This window comes from Fragaria vesca, linkage group LG4, assembly GCF_000184155.1.
Source record: "Fragaria vesca subsp. vesca linkage group LG4, FraVesHawaii_1.0, whole genome shotgun sequence".
NCBI lineage: Eukaryota > Viridiplantae > Streptophyta > Magnoliopsida > Rosales > Rosaceae > Fragaria > Fragaria vesca.
Genome location: NC_020494.1, coordinates 16,719,278 through 16,737,100, shown reverse-complemented (window position 1 = coordinate 16,737,100; position 17,823 = coordinate 16,719,278). Strand labels below are relative to the sequence as shown.

Below are 17,823 nucleotides of genomic sequence, written 5' to 3'. Positions count from 1 at the left end.
CCACCCTGATAAAGAGGGTTACTCGTCAGCTTCTATTCCGAGGGAAGTGCGCCAGCGGTCTACAAGGTAGACACTCGCACATCTCCGCACCGGTTCAAGAGTTTGATCGGAGAGTTCAATGAAGAGAAGTTAGCTGCTTGCAGGGAGCTCGGTTTTGGCCCTCTCTTGAAGTTGGCTATTACTAAGATGCACCTTTCCATTCTGAGGCTCATAGTCGATGCCACTAGCGCCTCAGATAAAAGTATAACTATGCATGGGACCAAGCTTCCACTCTCAGCCAATGATGTGGATAATGTGATGGGTTTGAAGAATGGCGGATCCCCGGTTGTCTTTGAGGGGCATGTGAAAGATTATATGAAGTTGGAGGCCACTGCAAATGAGATGGCGGGGCCTGACCACAAGATCCAACTCGCCAAGGTCGAGGCGTACTTGAAGGAGACGCAATTGGTGGATGACAAATTCAAGCGACTGTTTATTTTGTTCACCATGAGCACCATCATTTCCCCAACCGCTAGCCTTTCTATTCCCAAGAAGTGGCTGCTTTGTGCGAGAAACCCCGCGGACTATGCTTTGAAGAATTGGGCTGAGTATGTTTTCGATTCGCTGATGGCCGGCATTTCTGAATTTCAGCAAAGGGAAAACGGTGCAAAGACAAGTGGGAAATTTTGCAGCGGCTGCCTATTGTTTCTTGAGCTCTTCCATTTTGATTGTGTCGATCATGAGAAACACTTTGTCGATAGGTCTTTGTACCCAATTGAGGCATGGGGGGACAAAGAAGTAGGCAGAGTATTGAAATACATCAATCAGTTAGGGGGTATGCTTGACTCGCGGGTTGGTTGGAAGAAGGTTGGGGGGCATGTGCGCACGGACGATGTTGCACCCGGGGTTAGTAGGCAGGAGTTCGATTTGGCGATGGGTAGAGTCGGTCGATTGGAAGACCAAGTGCGCAACATAGGGGCAGAAATGGGGCAAGGTTTTGCTGCCATCATTAGTAGGCTCGACTCCATGGGTGCAGCAGGTCCATCAAAGGCAAAAGGGATAGGGAAGAAGAAAGAGGTATGACATGGTAGAGAGGCTGTAAAGGATGGCTCTGGTTTTCTGTTTTTCATTTCTTTTACAAATTATTGCTCTTTTTTATGGACCCCCTCTTTTATTCCTTTGTGTAATTAGTGTAATGTGTTGGAACAATGGAACCCCTTGAACAATGTTGAAATCCATAAGGCCACTTTGTTGTTGGTACGTGTAATGTGAGTATGTGACAACCCCCGAAAGCAATATTGTTGTGGTGGTGGTGGTGTGCGGAAATGTCATAAACAAGTGCATTGAAAGCACTTGTTTATGGTTGTGGTTGTGTGAACAGTGTCCTGGCCAGGTTATGGTTATGGTCATTAAAAGCACTTGGTTATGGTTGGTGATTTGGTGTTGTTTGGACATGTATAGCACTTGGTTATGGGGGAGGTTATGGTAATGGTAGTATATTTGTTTATTTTTCTCAAGTCTTGTCGTAGTATTGACCGTTATTATATTGTTTTGTTATAGGTACCGGTAGATTTGGACCGGTCACCGCCGAAAAAGAAAGTCACGGTCATCCTCTCGGACTCGACGTCGATTGTGAGCCCTGAGAAAAAAGATATCCCCTAATCTAATCCCTTTGAGGGGAAGAATAGAAGGATTAATATTGGCTCATTTCGTGTCTATGGTGATGGAGATGTGATTGACAAAGGCGTAGTTACAAACGTATGCGACCCATGCTCGGCCAAAGAACTTGTCGAGAAGATTGTGCTCAGCACAACCGGCGACATATGGGCTACTAGAAAACATATTAAGACACTACAACCAAACCAATGGGTTGTGGATGATGTCATCAACATGTTTTCGAACTATCTTAACCAAGAACAAAATGAGAGAGATAAAACTCCGAGGTCACACTTCTTGGATACTTGCTTTGCTCAAAAGATACAAAGTCATTTAGAGGGGGTAAGCAAAGGTCTTCTTACTGGTTTTCCGTCAAAGGAGTTTGGGTATGAGATCCCTCCAGAAAACAATTGTACAATGCGACAAGGTAATTCTTACCACCTATCCTGTTCGTTTATCAAATTAAGTTATTCATTACAAAAGTGTTTGACGTTCTTTAACGGCCCCTTCTTTAACATTCACTCTTACGTAAGAGGTGTAGACCCGTTCTAGATCGTGTCTACTTCTACTACAAACATTTTATCGTGCTACACGTAAACTTTCTGGGAATAAAACGCCCGTTTTGAAATAGTACCTACTTCGCTTACAAACATTTTATCTTGCGAAATATAGACTTTCTGGAAAATTGTCTAATTTACTTACAAGCATTTTATCGTGAGACGCGTAGACTTTCTGGAAAAAAACACTCAATTAGAAAAAGTATCTACTTCTCTTACATTCATTCTTCCGTACAAAGTGTAGACTTTCTGGGAAAAAAACACTCAATCTGAAAAAGTATCTACATCTCTTATATTCTTCCTTCGGTTATCAATGTAGACGTTTTGGAAAAATGTCTGCTTCTCTTACAAACATTTTATTGCGAGAAGTGTAGCCTTTCTGAAAAAACAAAACACTCCTTGGATTCCTTGGATTCTTACATGTGTGTCCCCATATGTGTCACCCTCCACGCAGTTGTTCATACCAGTAAATCACAACCAAAGCCACTGGTTCCCATTGGTGTTGCGTCTTTATCTTGGGAGGGCCGAAATATGGGATAGCCTCCCACATGGATTCCACACTCGTTCGGAAATATGCAAAACTATTGTGAGTATTGAACTTTGCTGAACTTTGTACGCCCCCTCTCAAGTTTTCAGTTTTTCTGTGCCTTTGTAATAGATTGATTGTGCAGCTTCAAGTATTGGACTTTGCTGCCGGGGATATGGAATTCAAGTTCAAGAAGAGGCTCTTTGCACAATTTGAACTTTACGACCCGCCTCACCGTCCAATACAAGTAAATGGTGATGATTGCGGTATATATGTGATCATGCACATGAAACACTTCGGATTAGTATGGTGGACCGAGGTAGGTTTGCTTTCTTAGATGATTCTTATTTTTCTGGTCGACGTATCACTAATGGTAATCTCTGTTGTTAAATGCAGTATGACTCGCACACTATTCGCATGAAGTTGATGATTGAGTTGGTGAGGAACAAATATTACCAATTATGGCCCACAATTGAGAGTAAAGTCAAGAAACAACTTTCTTCCCCACCGCATCACAACCGTCAACAAACACAGAAGAAGGGCAGTGTCAAGAACCCAGCTCGCCGATTGTCCACGAAGAGGCGTCCATCAGATGTTCGTCGCAGTGGTTAGAACAAGTAGGACAAGGTTGTACGTTTTTTTTTTGGGCATCATGAGATTATGTCATTTAGGGCAACACATTTCCCCGAATATAGGTCATTTTGTGGGAACAACACTCATCTGAATGTAGAGTGTAGTCTTAGAATTAGGTCAGCAAGCTTGGGCAGGACTTTGAAAAAATGTAAGGATGTGTATCATGAAGCCTATGGACAAATTTGACAAGAGAATGAAAAATATTCAGAGGTCTACTATTCTGTAGACTCTCGATTGGAGTGAGAAGGGGTTCTACTACTACTACTTACTCGAAGACACGTCAACGTGGGTTAAAAACCACGTGAGTTAAGGTAAGCATCGCGTAGATAGATGCCTACTCCGTTCGCAACACCCACGTGATTTTTAAGTATAAATCATTTCACAGGGTAAAACCCACCGTGATACCAAGTAAAATGCCGGTTTTGAACTATTTTACCAAGGAGTATCGGAATTTGAACAGTAGGTCAACTATGTTACGACATCATGTCTACAAGATTCGCGTAGACAGCCTCGTCGCTGTCGTAGACCTTCTGGAAAAATGTGATGAACGAGGTTTACGTTTCCCGCGACGAAAGGGTTAAATGCTTTACGACAAACGTTTACAACTCTCCCGTTCGTAGTGTAAACTTTCTGGAAAATAGATTAATTCATAGGGCAGGTGGCAACCAAGCCCACCTGTCCCCACTCTGGACTCACCCCAAACCGCCACTTGTTAACCGAACGAGGTCTACTTTATGCGCGACCATGGGGCTACATTTGTTACAACCCTGGTCTACATGCATTACATTATATTGTCCGTGCACAACGTGGGCTTTCTGGAAAATAGGTTCTGCCACAAAATTGGTAGCTTAACCCCGCCGGTCCCCACATTGGAACTCCCCCCAAACCGCCACGTGTTCCAATACGAGGTATAAACCCTGGCACTTGTCCTTTTCCTTGTCATGTGGCTCAAACCCTAAACCCTAAACCCTAAACACTAAACACTAAATTTTAAAACGACAGGTCCAAGTCGAATGCGAAATTTTTATCGTACCATGATTGTTACCGACGCGTATTAGTTATTGCTAACTATATGAGATATATGTATATCATTAATTAATTTGTTCGTTCAAGCTACGGTAACCTACTATTATGTGTATTACGTCAACGTGAGTGATTGGTGCTCGATCACCGTGGTCCGTATCCGACCTTAAATTTCTAAGTGATCATGGTCCCTGTTAAATGTGATAGTCATTCTTAGTAGCCATTGATGTATTAGATCTCGGTTGGCAACCCTACTGATCATTCACTCTACGTATATCAAGTTTGAATAGTAGGTCAACTATGTTACGACATCATGTCCACGAGATTCGCGTAGACAGCCTTGTCGCTGTCGTAGACCTTTTGAAAAAATGTGATGAACGAGGTTTACGTTTCCCGCGACGAAAAGGTTAAATGCTTTACGACAAACGTCTACGACTCTCCCGTTCGTAGTGTAAACTTTCTAGAAAATAGATTAATTCATAGGGCAGGTGGCAACCAAGGCCACCTGTCCCCACTCTGGACTCACCCCAAACCGCCACGTGTTACCCGAACGAGGTCTACTTTATGCGCGACCGAGGTTTCTAAGAATAGTTTTTGTTTAATGACGATGGTTTGTCCCCTGGCTTGTCCACATTGTGAGGCCCAAATAACCCCACTAATCCCCATTTTGGAAGGCCCAAACTCGTTCATCAATGAAATGCGCGTTTTAAAGGAATGGGTTCGCCAAACAATAAGTGAACAATTATACGGCATTGGGTCTACAGTTCTTTCATACTCTTTGTTGTTCGAAGGGTAGATGTCCTGGAAAAATGCGATGAAATAAGTCTACTATTGTTGTTGTTCTACCTACGTTGTTGTCAACTACTGCCTATTTTTTTTACACATATCTTTCCGTTTTGAGTGTAGGCTTTCTGGGGAAGTGGTTTTCATTACTCTACATTGTTCTCAAAGTACATTCACGTTGTTTAACTGTCTCATGTCGTGAACAATGTTGCCGCTTCGTTAAGTATCTCATTACAAAAGGGATTACATCAGAAGTACATCAGTCGCTACTCATTGTTACTGGGTGCCGGAGCGTTTTTGCATGATCGTGCTGTGTGGCCAGGCCCCTTGCCCTTACCACAATGATAAACTTTCTTTGCAGGAGTGGATACAGAAGGTGGGTTGTCTTCTCCCACACTTTGTTGCGCTGCCGCTTCCCTTTCTTTCTCCTTCCTTTCCCCACATGACTGGATATTGTGGCCTGCTCCCTTGCAATAGCTACAAGTAATCGGTCGTCGCCCTGTTTCCTGATTCTGGTTGCCTTTCTTCTTAACGACTACCGGATCTCGTATAACACAGCCAGTCCTCTCAGGCTGGGGGTCACACACGTGCACCTGCTCATTATCTTTGACGACACCTTCCATTAATGCGGTCAGCCTGGCTATCTCCTTCTTCAACATACTATATCCTTTTGTGGTCTTTGAAGCATGAGAACACATCCGATTACAATCACCTGTCAATGCACCGAACCTACTGACCTCCAATGCTTCTTTATCCATATTTTGTCCATCTGGATATTCAATATCACACACACTCCCAGCGTTCCGCGTCCATCTTTTCATTATGAGTGACCTGGGAATTTTTGACATGTTTCTTGTTTCATCAACATGAACATGTGTCGGCATGGGACTCCCTTATACTGAAACATATTACAAGTACACACCATGATTGGGGGGAGAACCGCCTCCTCCAGGGCTTCTTCATCTGTAGTTAATCTCCCGTGGTAGTACACAACCTCGTGCACATATTGTTGCCGCTTGAAATTTGCTATTTTGTGCACTGAATGGTCATCCTCAGCGGCAGCTTGGAAACCTTTTGTGACCAAGAATTTCTCCTTCATTATCTCTTTCTTAACCCACTTGTACACATCGTATGTGTAAGTGGAAGCTGCATGTCCCTCCAGATCCTCCAAGTGAGTCTCGATGACAGGAAAGGAGTTCATGGTGTTGAAATCATCCCTCACTTGATTATTCCTCTGTCTCATATGTGCTCGGTCCATCTGCGGAACGATGTCCACCATTTTCTTCTTCCCGGCCCCAAGAGTGTCTTTGACAAAATTATTCATGCTCTCACTCCTCTGAGTGCTTCTCATGCCGGCCATGTGAACATCTCCAAAAAATTCTTGTGCCCACAATTGTCGTCTCCCATACATCCAGGTGGTCCAGAAGTGGTTGCGCAGCTCAAATTCTTGCAACATAACTTCCCACATTTCCTCGAAATGCTGTACGGTTTGAAACTTATTCATGCACCCGTTAAAAGCTTTTTCCGCGTCTTTCGAGTTCAAGTTTGTATGGGCGTTTCTGGAGAGGTGCCAGCTACAAAGACGGTGCCTAGCTTCCGGCATGACTTGTCCAATCGCAATATGCATGGACTCAGCCCCATCCGTGATCACAGCAGTTGGCTTTTTCCCCTTCATTGAATCCAAGAATGTACTCAACAACCAAGTATATGTATCCGCAGTTTCATCCCCGAGAATGCCAACCCCAAACAAGATATCCCCCGATGATTATTCGACCCAACAAACAAAACTAATGGCCTACCGTAAACATTTGTATTGTACGTGCTATCGAACACCAACACATCCCCCAACACATATAATCAACATATGTACGTTCCCGTCTCGCCAAAATATGTTGACTAATCTATCTTCGTCGTCCACACTGAATCGGCAGTAGAAGTGGGGGTCTTTTGCTGCAAGTGCGCTCATGTAGCTTAAAGCGCCTTCAGAATCACTTTCAAAAGGGGTGGTGCGTCGTTGTTGGTCGAGCTTGTTATATAAGTCCTTCCTTGTGAATCCAACTGTGATGTACCCCCCTGATTGCTCCACCATATACTCAAACGCATGACATGGTCGGATTGAAACTTTGGTCATTGTGTTTGTATTGCCCAATGCTGCTTCGTCGACATTCCGGTGTGAACGAATGAAGGCGGCTTGTCGTGGGTTTGCACACTGATGAGAATGGTCTTCATCAAAGGCTCTCACCGCGTAATAGCCTTCATCTACCATGTAATTCACTCTGACCTTCGCCATGCAACCTTGCCTTGTCAACTTCCGACGATTACGACCACTCCCATCAGTTTCGCGATCGAGCCACTTTTTATCTCGATAACCTTGCTTGTTGCAAACCCACTGTCTCCTTCGAAGCTTACCCTCAAACAATCCTCCTCTTGTGTCCCTCCTTGGTTCGAAGCCAATTGCCAACGCATAGGAATAATAGAATTTCTCGGCTTCCTCTAGTGTTTTGAACGTCTTAGCCATGACATCTTCAACTGTCAACTTTCGGTAGTCTAAGACATCCTCCCAAGACACTTCAAGGTCAATAGGCTCGTCAGTTTCGTTATCTTCGGTGTCGGAAAGATGAATGGCCTCTTCAGTGTCGTCTGAAAGATGAATGGACTCTACGGTCTCGGAAGCCTCCATGGCAAGATTTGATGGCACTGTTTTGTGAAGAAGAAAGAAAAAAAAGTAAGAACAATAGCCCAGAAAGTCTACATGTTTTTCGTCTTCTGCGTTGTTGGACATGTAAACCTTCTTCGTAGTAATAGTAGACCTGTGAATACTCCCAAGACACTCGTATGAGCATATGATCAGTTACCCATAACCCAGAATACTATCAATGAAAACCCACAAACTCATAAGTAGGATTCGATGTTAACCTCTGTTGCAAATCCGAGATAGAGGAGAAGGGAAAAGATATGAAATCTTGATCTCTCTGCGGGGTTTCTCTCTCTGCTACCACTTTTGTTCTCAATGCTCCGATGGATACCAAATTTGGATGAGAAGAACTGAAAGAGATAAGAGTGATAAGAGTGCGAAGGGGAGAGAACAAGAGAGAGGAGAGAGGGCGGGCTGTTGTGTTGTTTTGAATTTGAATTCAAAACGGTGGAGAAGACCTGAAGAGCAGGTAGCCCGTTTCCCCCAAACCCATTCAACCGGTTGCAGCCCGTGGTGGACCAGCTCAACCAGCCAATCACAGGTCTACAACGCATTAACGCATGGATGCGTTAACGCACCGAAGTCTACTCCATTAGAGAAATAGAAGAAAATCTGCTCATTTAACAACATTGGAATCCCCCTTAGGGAATATAATTCATGCATTCATAAACAGAAAACCAATAGTTTAGGAAGGAATTACTGGCTAACATTAAAACATAGAGATAATTAAAATAACACACTATTAACTACTTACTTATTATTCATTGATCATACATTGAAATTTTATTTTTCATGATATGATAACGGTAAATCATGACTAAATCTCAACCCTCCCTAACTTTAAATCCTAGCTCCGCCATTGAACCTAAGTGTTGATGATGGTGTACGGTGTACCTGCGAATTCGTTGTGTTCGTATGTGGATGGCAAAGCTATGGCAAACAAAACCCTCCTTCTTGCCTATAAATTAAGATACCGCGCGCTGGGTAGCTAGCAGTCCCTTATGCAGATAATTAAGCATGCTAGCATCTGCTAATCTGGCTCCGAAATTCTTGTTGTTTATGCTGTAAATTACTAAATGCACATGGAACTTGACCGAACCATAAACCGTAGTAACCCTCATCAAACACCAATATATTGCAATGTTCAAGCTAGGGTGTTCTGAACGTATTTTGTGTTATTGCAATGTTCAAAATAAAGATAGATCTAAAACAAATGAAAATAAAGATCGATCTTAAAGCCAAGAATCTGGTATATTCTCTGTTAACTTATATTCATCAAGTTCATCTTGTGTTCTAAAGACAAGACTATTCTCTTTACCTTCTATATATATATATATATATATATATATATATATATATATACACGGAGCTTTTCAGGTGCGGACGTCCGCACCAAACTTTTTGGTGCGGATTTCCATTTTTTGCACCACTTCCCGATCGAATTTTCTCAAACTTCCTTCTAGACATATCTAGATCATCTTGTGTATATCATCTTTGCAAAATTTCAGCTAATTTGGTGATCGTTAAGACCCTCAAACTTGCGTTTTTCTATTATATGTCTGAACCGGACAGAATTCTGTCCGTCGGTTTTGTAACGCAAGTTTGAGGGCCTTAACGATCACCAAATTGGCTGAAATTTTGCAAAGATGATCTACACAAGATGATCTAGATATGTCTAGAAGGAAGTTTGAGGAAATTCGATCGAGAAGTGGTCCAAAAATGGAAATCCGCACCAAAAGTTTGGTGCGGACGTCCGCACCTGAAAAGCCTTGTATATATATATATCATACAACTGACTGAAACCTTTTATTTTATGTTAAACAACCTGATGGTGGTAGGAGATCATTGTAGAAAACCAAATTTTAGATAACATTGAGGGATTGAGTATCACAAATTCATAGGAAATTCTTGTTCTTGTTGCCGATGAAAAGGGTAGAGTGACTGGATATATAAGCCTGGATAATCACCATGCATTGAACTTCATGTGATAACAAACATCTCAATTCCAGGGTTTCATAAATCAAATTCAACACAAACCTTCATTTTCCGTTATCAACGGGATTTCCCAAGATTTACACAACAGAAAGTAAAGAGGATAATATTAGCTCGCTAGTGATCTTACGGCTCAGTACTAGTGCTGATATCCTGTGTGTATATATAATCTGTGTGAGCAACCATCGACCTTCTCATCAAACATTCCTCGCTTTTTAAGCCCTTGCAAGCATCATCATCATCATAGATATCACTCAAGCTTGCTCCACTCTACATATTCAAAGATCAAAAATTGTAACGAACTTAATTAATTACTATATAATTGTGAAGCAAAGTAATTATGAGAAATTAAAAATTCAAGAACGGAAAAAACGACTTACAGCAGGTGATGAGGATGTTATGGAAGTTGAAGAAGATGACAGAATTGGATCAGATAGAGGCAAAACGGGGGTTGCAGGCATTGGTCTGGCTTCCACCTTTGAAAGTAGAAGTAAAACCAGAACGAAGAAACTAAGGCCAATATTTGCCATTGGTTTAATCTCAACTCTCGAATGAGTCGAATCACAAGCTTAACATTTCAGAATAGCTCGATTCGTCTGTCTTTATATACTAAAATAGATCCAGTACTACTGGCATGGGTCAGTGTGATGAAGTAAATGATTCTGATCCCATTGGACTTGGGAAGAACAGAGTATATGAATGAGCATTGAAACTATTGTGAAGAAAGTCAAAACGGTGCCGTTACCCATTAAGGGGTCAATAATGCTAGCTCATCTCCTTTAATTTTCCTCCTAGGAAGAATCACCTAGTTAAAGACATCATTGAGAAGCGTTTTTCTTCCTCGCATCATCTTCTTTTGTTTAGTGTTGTTGCTGTCTCTGTGATAGGAAGCTAGCTGTACTGGTAGACGTCTGGTACAAAGCAGAGCAAGTGTCACATATATGCATGTTGTGGGCAACTGGTGCTGTTTGGACTTCTCGCTCATTTCATTACATGCAGAAGCCTATCATGCTGCATTACTGCACAAATTCACAACAGTAGTTTTCATCTGGTTATCTGGTTCATCCTATCAAAAATCAACATAAAGATGAACTTTCTAGTCTTGTATTTGGCAACAATGAGGAAGTCGTATTCATGCGTTGAATCTGAAGTGAACCTAGGTGCGTCGAATCCGTTCTGTTTTCTATAATTGATCTTTCACCTGATGCAGTTAGGTTTTGTTTCGGTCCAACATTACTGCTTGAACTCGAAACTAATTGAGTAATTGTAAATTTGTAATCCACGTTGAATGCAAACAAAGAATACAAAATTCTGAAGAATTCAAGCTAGGTCTTTCAGCCATTTCGTTGAAGCCGCTCCATGAACAAGAACAATAAAGACATGCAGGGTAGCACTAACATGATGAGGAACCCCAGAAAAGAAAACCTATAGATAAATCCAGCATATAAACAACATGAATCAAAGAGCTTTTTGCAGGAAACATGAAGCCTCTTCTATGTTAATTAAACTAAGAAGCACGTCAGAATTAGGAGGTCGTGCACTCGTGCCGTCGTGCGTCACCTTTGTTTACTTGTTAGACTACAGAGATTATGGTACCGATGCTCATTGACCATGGCTTTCATCTTAGAACTTAGGATTCCGTTTGCCTCTTCATCAGTCTAGATCTCAGTTATCAAATCGTGGATTTAAAAGCATCTCCAACAGCTTCTCTATTTTCTTAAACTTCTCAATTTTGGGGAATATAGAGCTCTTTTTAGGTCCAACAGCTTCCCCATCTCATTCCCCAAAATAGGGATGTAGAAGAAAAAAAAAGTCTTCATTCCCCAAATTTGCAGCAAAGCCTTCCTTCCCTAAAATTAAATTTTTCACGTACTCCAACAAATTTAAAACAACAATAAAATATTTGATTTGGTAGTTTATTGTTACAATGAAATATATAATGTTTTTTTGTTATAATTCATGATGATATATTATATTTTATTGTTATATTAAATGCCGAAATCTCCAAAATTGAGAAGCTGCTGGATTTTGATCATAATTTTTTTAGAGAATTTAGCTTTTGCTTCCCCATTTTAGAGAAATTTTAGGGAAGCTGTTGGAGATGCTCTAAGAACTTATTTTTTATGAGGCACGAAATGGAAAAAATGTTGAATGAAAACTTAACGTAAAATATAACATCTGATAAAATTCACACTAAAAAAATGAAAAAAAAATTAAGCGTTTCATGACCGATCTCATCTACCTTATGGTTTCTTGTCAAAGATAAGCTGGATTAATTAGCTCAGTAGTATCAGAACACTTATAAGCTGACCTTGGATCATCATCGTTTGTATGATTCATGGATGCCTCCTCTTTCACATGACAACTTGGCTGGTTGTTATGCTCAACAGACTATGATTTACACGTTGTTCTTGTCCACTCTCGATCATGATCTTATTCCCGGCTCGACCACTTTTAATATATGAATCTTCCATATATACTTGTTCATTTCCAAGTTAAACACTTGAGCCTTAGGAGTTTTCCATATAATTAAGTAAACAAAACCATCATTCTGTGATCGTAAAAACCAAGTTAATTAGTTGATGCATTGTATACATAAGTACATAACAAATACCCGGGCCTATGAGTAATTGGATTTCATTCAAATGAGTTTTATTTTTCAATTTTGTTATAACAATTCTTCGAATGAGTCCGTTTTGTACTCAACTAGAAAATGTGCAAACATGAATTACGGATACACTCATCTAAATTTAAAAGTTTGGAATGAGGGATTTTGGGATTTTATATCTTCCGCTGCAAAAATAAGAGTTTTGCATCAAGGGGTTTTGGGCTAAACATCATCATGTAAAGGGCTAGGTTAGCAGATGTTTTTGCTGCTAGAATGTTAGCTTTGGCTGCATGTCATCGTTACAACAAGAGTTGCTTGACACCCAAAGTTATAGATTGGAGGTCGGTGTTTGAAAATAATAACTGCAAATCCTTATGTAATCATATAGGGCCAGGGAGCTAGCTGAATAATTGTACAATTTATCACACAAAAAAATAAAAATAAATAAAGGATAACTAACTAACTGTACAACTGTACAGTGTTGATCATGCGGCCTTTGGATGTGAAAGCACCAAAATAACTTCCAAGATTTTTTGCACTCTTATCCTCCAAAAGCCCAAAACTTCAAAATTTCACAACTATCTTCAAACTTATCTCCAACTCCAAGCTTCAATGACTTGCAAATCCTGAATTCAAATTCATGTTCACCAACTGAACTGAATCACCATGGCATTTTCTCCAACTCCTATCTCTGCACTATCTTCCACCAACCCAACACTGCCCAAAAGGCCTTCTTCACCTTTCACCACTGCAAATCCAAAAGGCATCCCCAAAGACCTCTACTTTAACCATGATGGTTCAGCCACAAAGAAGCTTCTGGTAAGCTGTTAATATGAAGATCACAGCTGGGTTTTGCTTGACATTATATTTGATTGGGATGGTTAATTTGGTGGTTCAGGCAGGGGTGAGCATGGTGGCAGAGCTGGTTGGGGTTACATTGGGTCCAAAGGGAAGAAATGTGGTGCTGCAGAATAAGTATGGACCTCCCAAGATTGTCAATGATGGTGAAACTGTTCTCAAAGAGGTAATACAGAATAGGTATTACTGTATACAGCTTGTTTCTTGTTTGATTAGCAATTTGCGGTCTTGGGATTTAAGCGTTCACATACATTATGACTGTCCCTATAATCTATGCATCAAATTTCTAAAGTTGGTTCTTTTGTATTACTTGCTGACAGTTTCTAGGATTTTATTAGTTGGTCATACTGCAGTTGATTTATTCCTCAGTAGCTTAATATGACTAATCAAATTGTATGTGATTCATTAAGAATTTTTCAGTAAACAATAGTAGTAAGAGAAGAAACATGCTTCTTTTATTGACTTATGTCTTCTTTTGTCCTACATAAGATCGAATTGGAGGACTCTGTGGAGAATGTCGGAGTTAAATTGGTGAGGCAAGCTGGTGCAAAAACAAATGATCTGGCTGGAGATGGTTCCACTACAGCTGTAATTCTTGCTCATGGTTTAATTACTGAAGGTGTGAAGGTATGAGTAATCTAATGTGACATTGTCATCCATAGCTTGTCTACCTGACTCAGTAGAAACTAGTCTATGAGGTAACATGTAGCAGGCTTACTGGCTTTTGAACCCTGTCACACCTGATCAGTTAATAAGATTCAAGTCTATAAGCATACAGAGACTTTTCATGTAGTTTTTGTTTAGTGGCTCACTTTTTTTTTTATCAAGAAATTTAGTTTCATGTCATAACAATATAACTACTTTTCCTCATACTTCAACATGTCTACTTGAATGTGAGTTGATCAGTACTGTTCTGCTATGCTTTGGATATCTTCTGATATCACACATGAACTTTCTTCTAGGTTACTGCAGCTGGCATGAATCCCATTCAAATTGCTCGTGGGATCGAGAAGACTGCAGTGGCCCTGGTATCTGAACTCAAATTAATGTCCAGAGAGGTACACTTGATTGTTCTCCTTCTAATCTTTCGAAAGTGCTAAGGCCATCGGATCACATTATTTTGAGAGGTACATTTCATTATGCAGATCGAGGATCACGAACTTGCAGATGTTGCTGCAGTTAGTGCAGGCAATGATTATACAGTGGGGAACATGATTTACAGTGCTCTTTGTCAAGTAGGAAAGAAAGGTGTAGTTTCTATTGAAAAAGGGAAGTCTACAGAGAACACTCTTCAAGTTGTAGAAGGAATGCAGTTTGATCGCGGATACTTATCGCCTTACTTTGTCACTGATCGACAAAAAATGATAGTGGAGTTTCAAGAGTGTAAGGTAATAGCTGTAGGTTATATATAGGCTGACATGTTTTCCTATGAAGTAACTAGAGGCCATGAAATTATTTGGTTGCAGTTGCTTTTGGTTGACAAAATAATTACACACCCGGAGGAGCTGTTTAAGATATTGGACAATGCAGTGAAAGAAAAGTATGCAATAGTGATAGTTGCAGAGGGGATTGAACAGGAAGCTTTAACTCCAGTAATAAGAAACAAGCTCAGAGGTGCACTGAAGGCAGTTGCCATTAAGGCGCCTGCCTTCGGTGAGCGCAAAAGCCACTACTTAGACGACATTGCCATTTTGACTGGAGGTAGTAGGTTAAACACAAAATCATATTTTATTTATTTATTTATTTTCTAGACCTAATATATGTCCATTACATTTATTACAATCTTCATATTTCGTGTTTGATGTTATTTGCAGCAACAGTAGTAAGAGAAGAGATGGGAATGATCTTACATAAGACTGGCCCGGAGGTATTGGGAACTGCTACTAAGGTTGTGATAACTAAGGACACTACACTGATAGTTACCGATGGAAGCACTCGAGAAGCTGTTAACAAGAGGGTTTCTCAGATACAAAGGCTTGTTGAGGTAACTTTAACATCCATTATTCCTCTTCTCTATTTATCAAGAGTAGAAGGAGTTGTACATATTGATAATTCTCTCATAAGTAGGAGTGTGTGACATAACATATTCTTGTTTTTCAGAACACTAAAGAAGAATTTCAAAAGAAGATATTAAATGAAAGAATAGGAAGATTATCAGGGGGGATTGCTATTCTGCAGGTAACCATAAGCTTATTGCACTTGGCATCTTTGTAAACTGAATGTCAAGAGACTGACTTCCTTTGAAGCTGATGCAATGTGAATCTATTAATAAAATTATAGGTAGGGGCACAAACACAAGTTGAGTTGAAGGATAAACAACTTAGAATTGAAGACGCTTTGAATGCAACCAAGGTAGTTCTTCCTGTTCTTTAATTTATAAGAATTTAAATGTGAATCGCTACTGTTCCTAACTTGGAATATAATAAAGGCAGCAATTGAGGAAGGTGTTGTAGTTGGTGGTGGATGCTGCCTTTTGAGGCTCTCTAAAAAGGTGGATGTCTTCAAAGAACTTATGGATAATGAAGAACAGAAGGTAGCATTCCTCTCCCATATTTTGGAAATGTTTGATTCAGAGTTAGAAGATACATGTGCATTTTTCTTAGCAGAATTCTAATTTTATATCACCTCAGTTCGCATAAGCACGGTCTACTTATCTCCACTAGTTCTCACAACCATTGTGACATTTTATCTACCCTTGCACAGATTGGAGCAGAAATCTTCAAGAAAGCTCTAAGCTATCCTGCAAAACTGATAGCTAAAAATGCAGGTGTAAATGGCAGTGTTGTAGTAGAGAAGGTCTCTGCATGTTAATGATCTTCTTAAAATGTAATTGTACATTAATTGCATTTCACGCTTTAGAATCAGATATCGTAGAATCCAATTATCTGCCCTGTTTTGAGACTAGTTGAGTTTTGCAGGTTCTATCAAATGCTAATATGGGGTATGGATATAATGCTGCAAGAGACTGTTATGAAGACCTAATGAAAGCTGGGATTATGGATCCATCAAAGGTACATTTTTTTTTTCTGACTAATAGTTTTAAAAGACGAGTGCAGTAGTTATGTTTATGTGGATTGTTATACTCATGCATGTTAAAGCTGCTATTTAAACTTGGAAAGGTAGTTAGATGTTGCTTGGAGCATGCAGCATCAGTCGCGAAAACTTTTCTGTTGTCTGATGCTGTTGTTGTCGAGATTAAGGAATCAAATCCCATCCCAAGAAGAATGCCGAGGCAAAGGCCAAAGCCACCCCTTCCCCCCATGCCCCAAACGCCACAAATGCCGCCAATGTCATCCATGCCTTCAATGCCACCAATGTCCATGCCAACCTCAGGTAATTAGAGTTTTATTTCTCCAGCCCTTCTGCTCTTTGTTATATTGTGGTTGTTGAATTCCAAATCCCTGATCATTCAGGTGCTCGAGCATTCGGTTCCAAGTATGGCAGATGAAACACATTGACTACAGTGATTCACCCCTGATTGATCCAACAAATGTTACAAAGCCCTGCTTTCTTCTATTTAACCAAAGTTGAAGGGGGCAGTCATGAAATCACATAGCACTTAATAGTTCAGCTCCTTCAGATCAAATGCATTGTTTTCAAAACCACATCAACTGAAGTATGCATTTGGGGAAAGAAAGCTCAAAGCTATTACTCCGATACGGAAATGCAGCAAGAGAAAGCCTTTGCCCACTGTTAATAGGATTAGGATTCTTTTTGTCCACAATGTAACTAACACATAGTAGTGAAAATTCCCAAGTTTCTGAATCAGACATGTAATAAAACTATTTCTTATCCATAATCAAATGTATCAATTTCTTTCTCCCCATGATCCCCATTCAGAGGTTTTAAGACTCCCAATCATCAATACATCATATACATCCAAACCTTTGATACATGCCCCAAGAAGATGGAGTCCAAGTGGTCTCATCAAGACCTCACCGATTCATGATTGTTCCTCCTCATCCTCGTCAAACTGTGCACCTCTATCTTTTTTGGTTTCATCAACCACAATTCACACCCACATTCATAACAAATTTTCCAGCTTTGCCCAAATACAAATACACACCAGAGCTCAGAAATACAAAAGCAGCAGTGTGACTCACACCCCATATTTGCAGGGGCAGGAAGACACGTGGCGAGAGAAGCATAAAGCACACTCTCCCAAAAAGTGAGAAAGCCTCTCTTCCTCAGACCCCAAATTGTTTCTTCCTTTCGTTTGTTCTTTCCCGTGTTCTCTTCTCATGATCTTCATCCCAGTATAAATGTATATACACACCGAACCTTCATCTCCTTCTCTTACAAGCTTTGATTAGAGAACCCAATTTCAATTTTGTCGGAAAGAAACACAAAACTAAATGTTCAACACGATGTGGATGATGGGTTTGAGCATCCAGGGCATCTTGGATTTGTTTGTGGCAGGTGTTTCTCTCGTGATTGGCCTGAGTGTCTTTGCCTTCATTGCCTCTGTTCTTTGCTCTGCTGCCTTCTTGTACAGCGCCAAGGCTGCATCTTA

The 17,823-nt window shown here is 40.5% G+C and overlaps 1 protein-coding gene across 1 annotated transcript; it reads left to right on the top strand.

The window, feature by feature from the left end:
• Positions 1-13,118: 13,118 nt before the first annotated feature.
• On the top strand, positions 13,119-16,985 carry LOC101293290 (chaperonin 60 subunit beta 4, chloroplastic-like). The gene is made up of 14 exons (XM_004297133.1): positions 13,119-13,271; positions 13,351-13,476; positions 13,800-13,937; positions 14,273-14,368; positions 14,456-14,698; positions 14,777-15,011; positions 15,125-15,294; positions 15,411-15,488; positions 15,591-15,662; positions 15,739-15,843; positions 16,014-16,106; positions 16,229-16,321; positions 16,430-16,643; positions 16,724-16,985. Exons 1-14 carry the CDS (start codon positions 13,119-13,121, stop codon positions 16,756-16,758), a joined length of 1,851 nt encoding a protein of 616 aa, XP_004297181.1. The 3' UTR covers positions 16,759-16,985.
• Positions 16,986-17,823: the final 838 nt, after the last annotated feature.

Coding starts and splice junctions, on each gene's coding strand:
- LOC101293290 (XM_004297133.1), top strand. CDS start 13,119: ATGGCATTTTCTCCAACTCCTATCTCTGCACTATCTTCCACCAACCCA. Junction 15,012..15,124: donor CATTGCCATTTTGACTGGAG/GTAGTAGGTTAA, acceptor TGTTATTTGCAG/CAACAGTAGTAAGAGAAGAG. Junction 15,489..15,590: donor GGGGGATTGCTATTCTGCAG/GTAACCATAAGC, acceptor ATAAAATTATAG/GTAGGGGCACAAACACAAGT.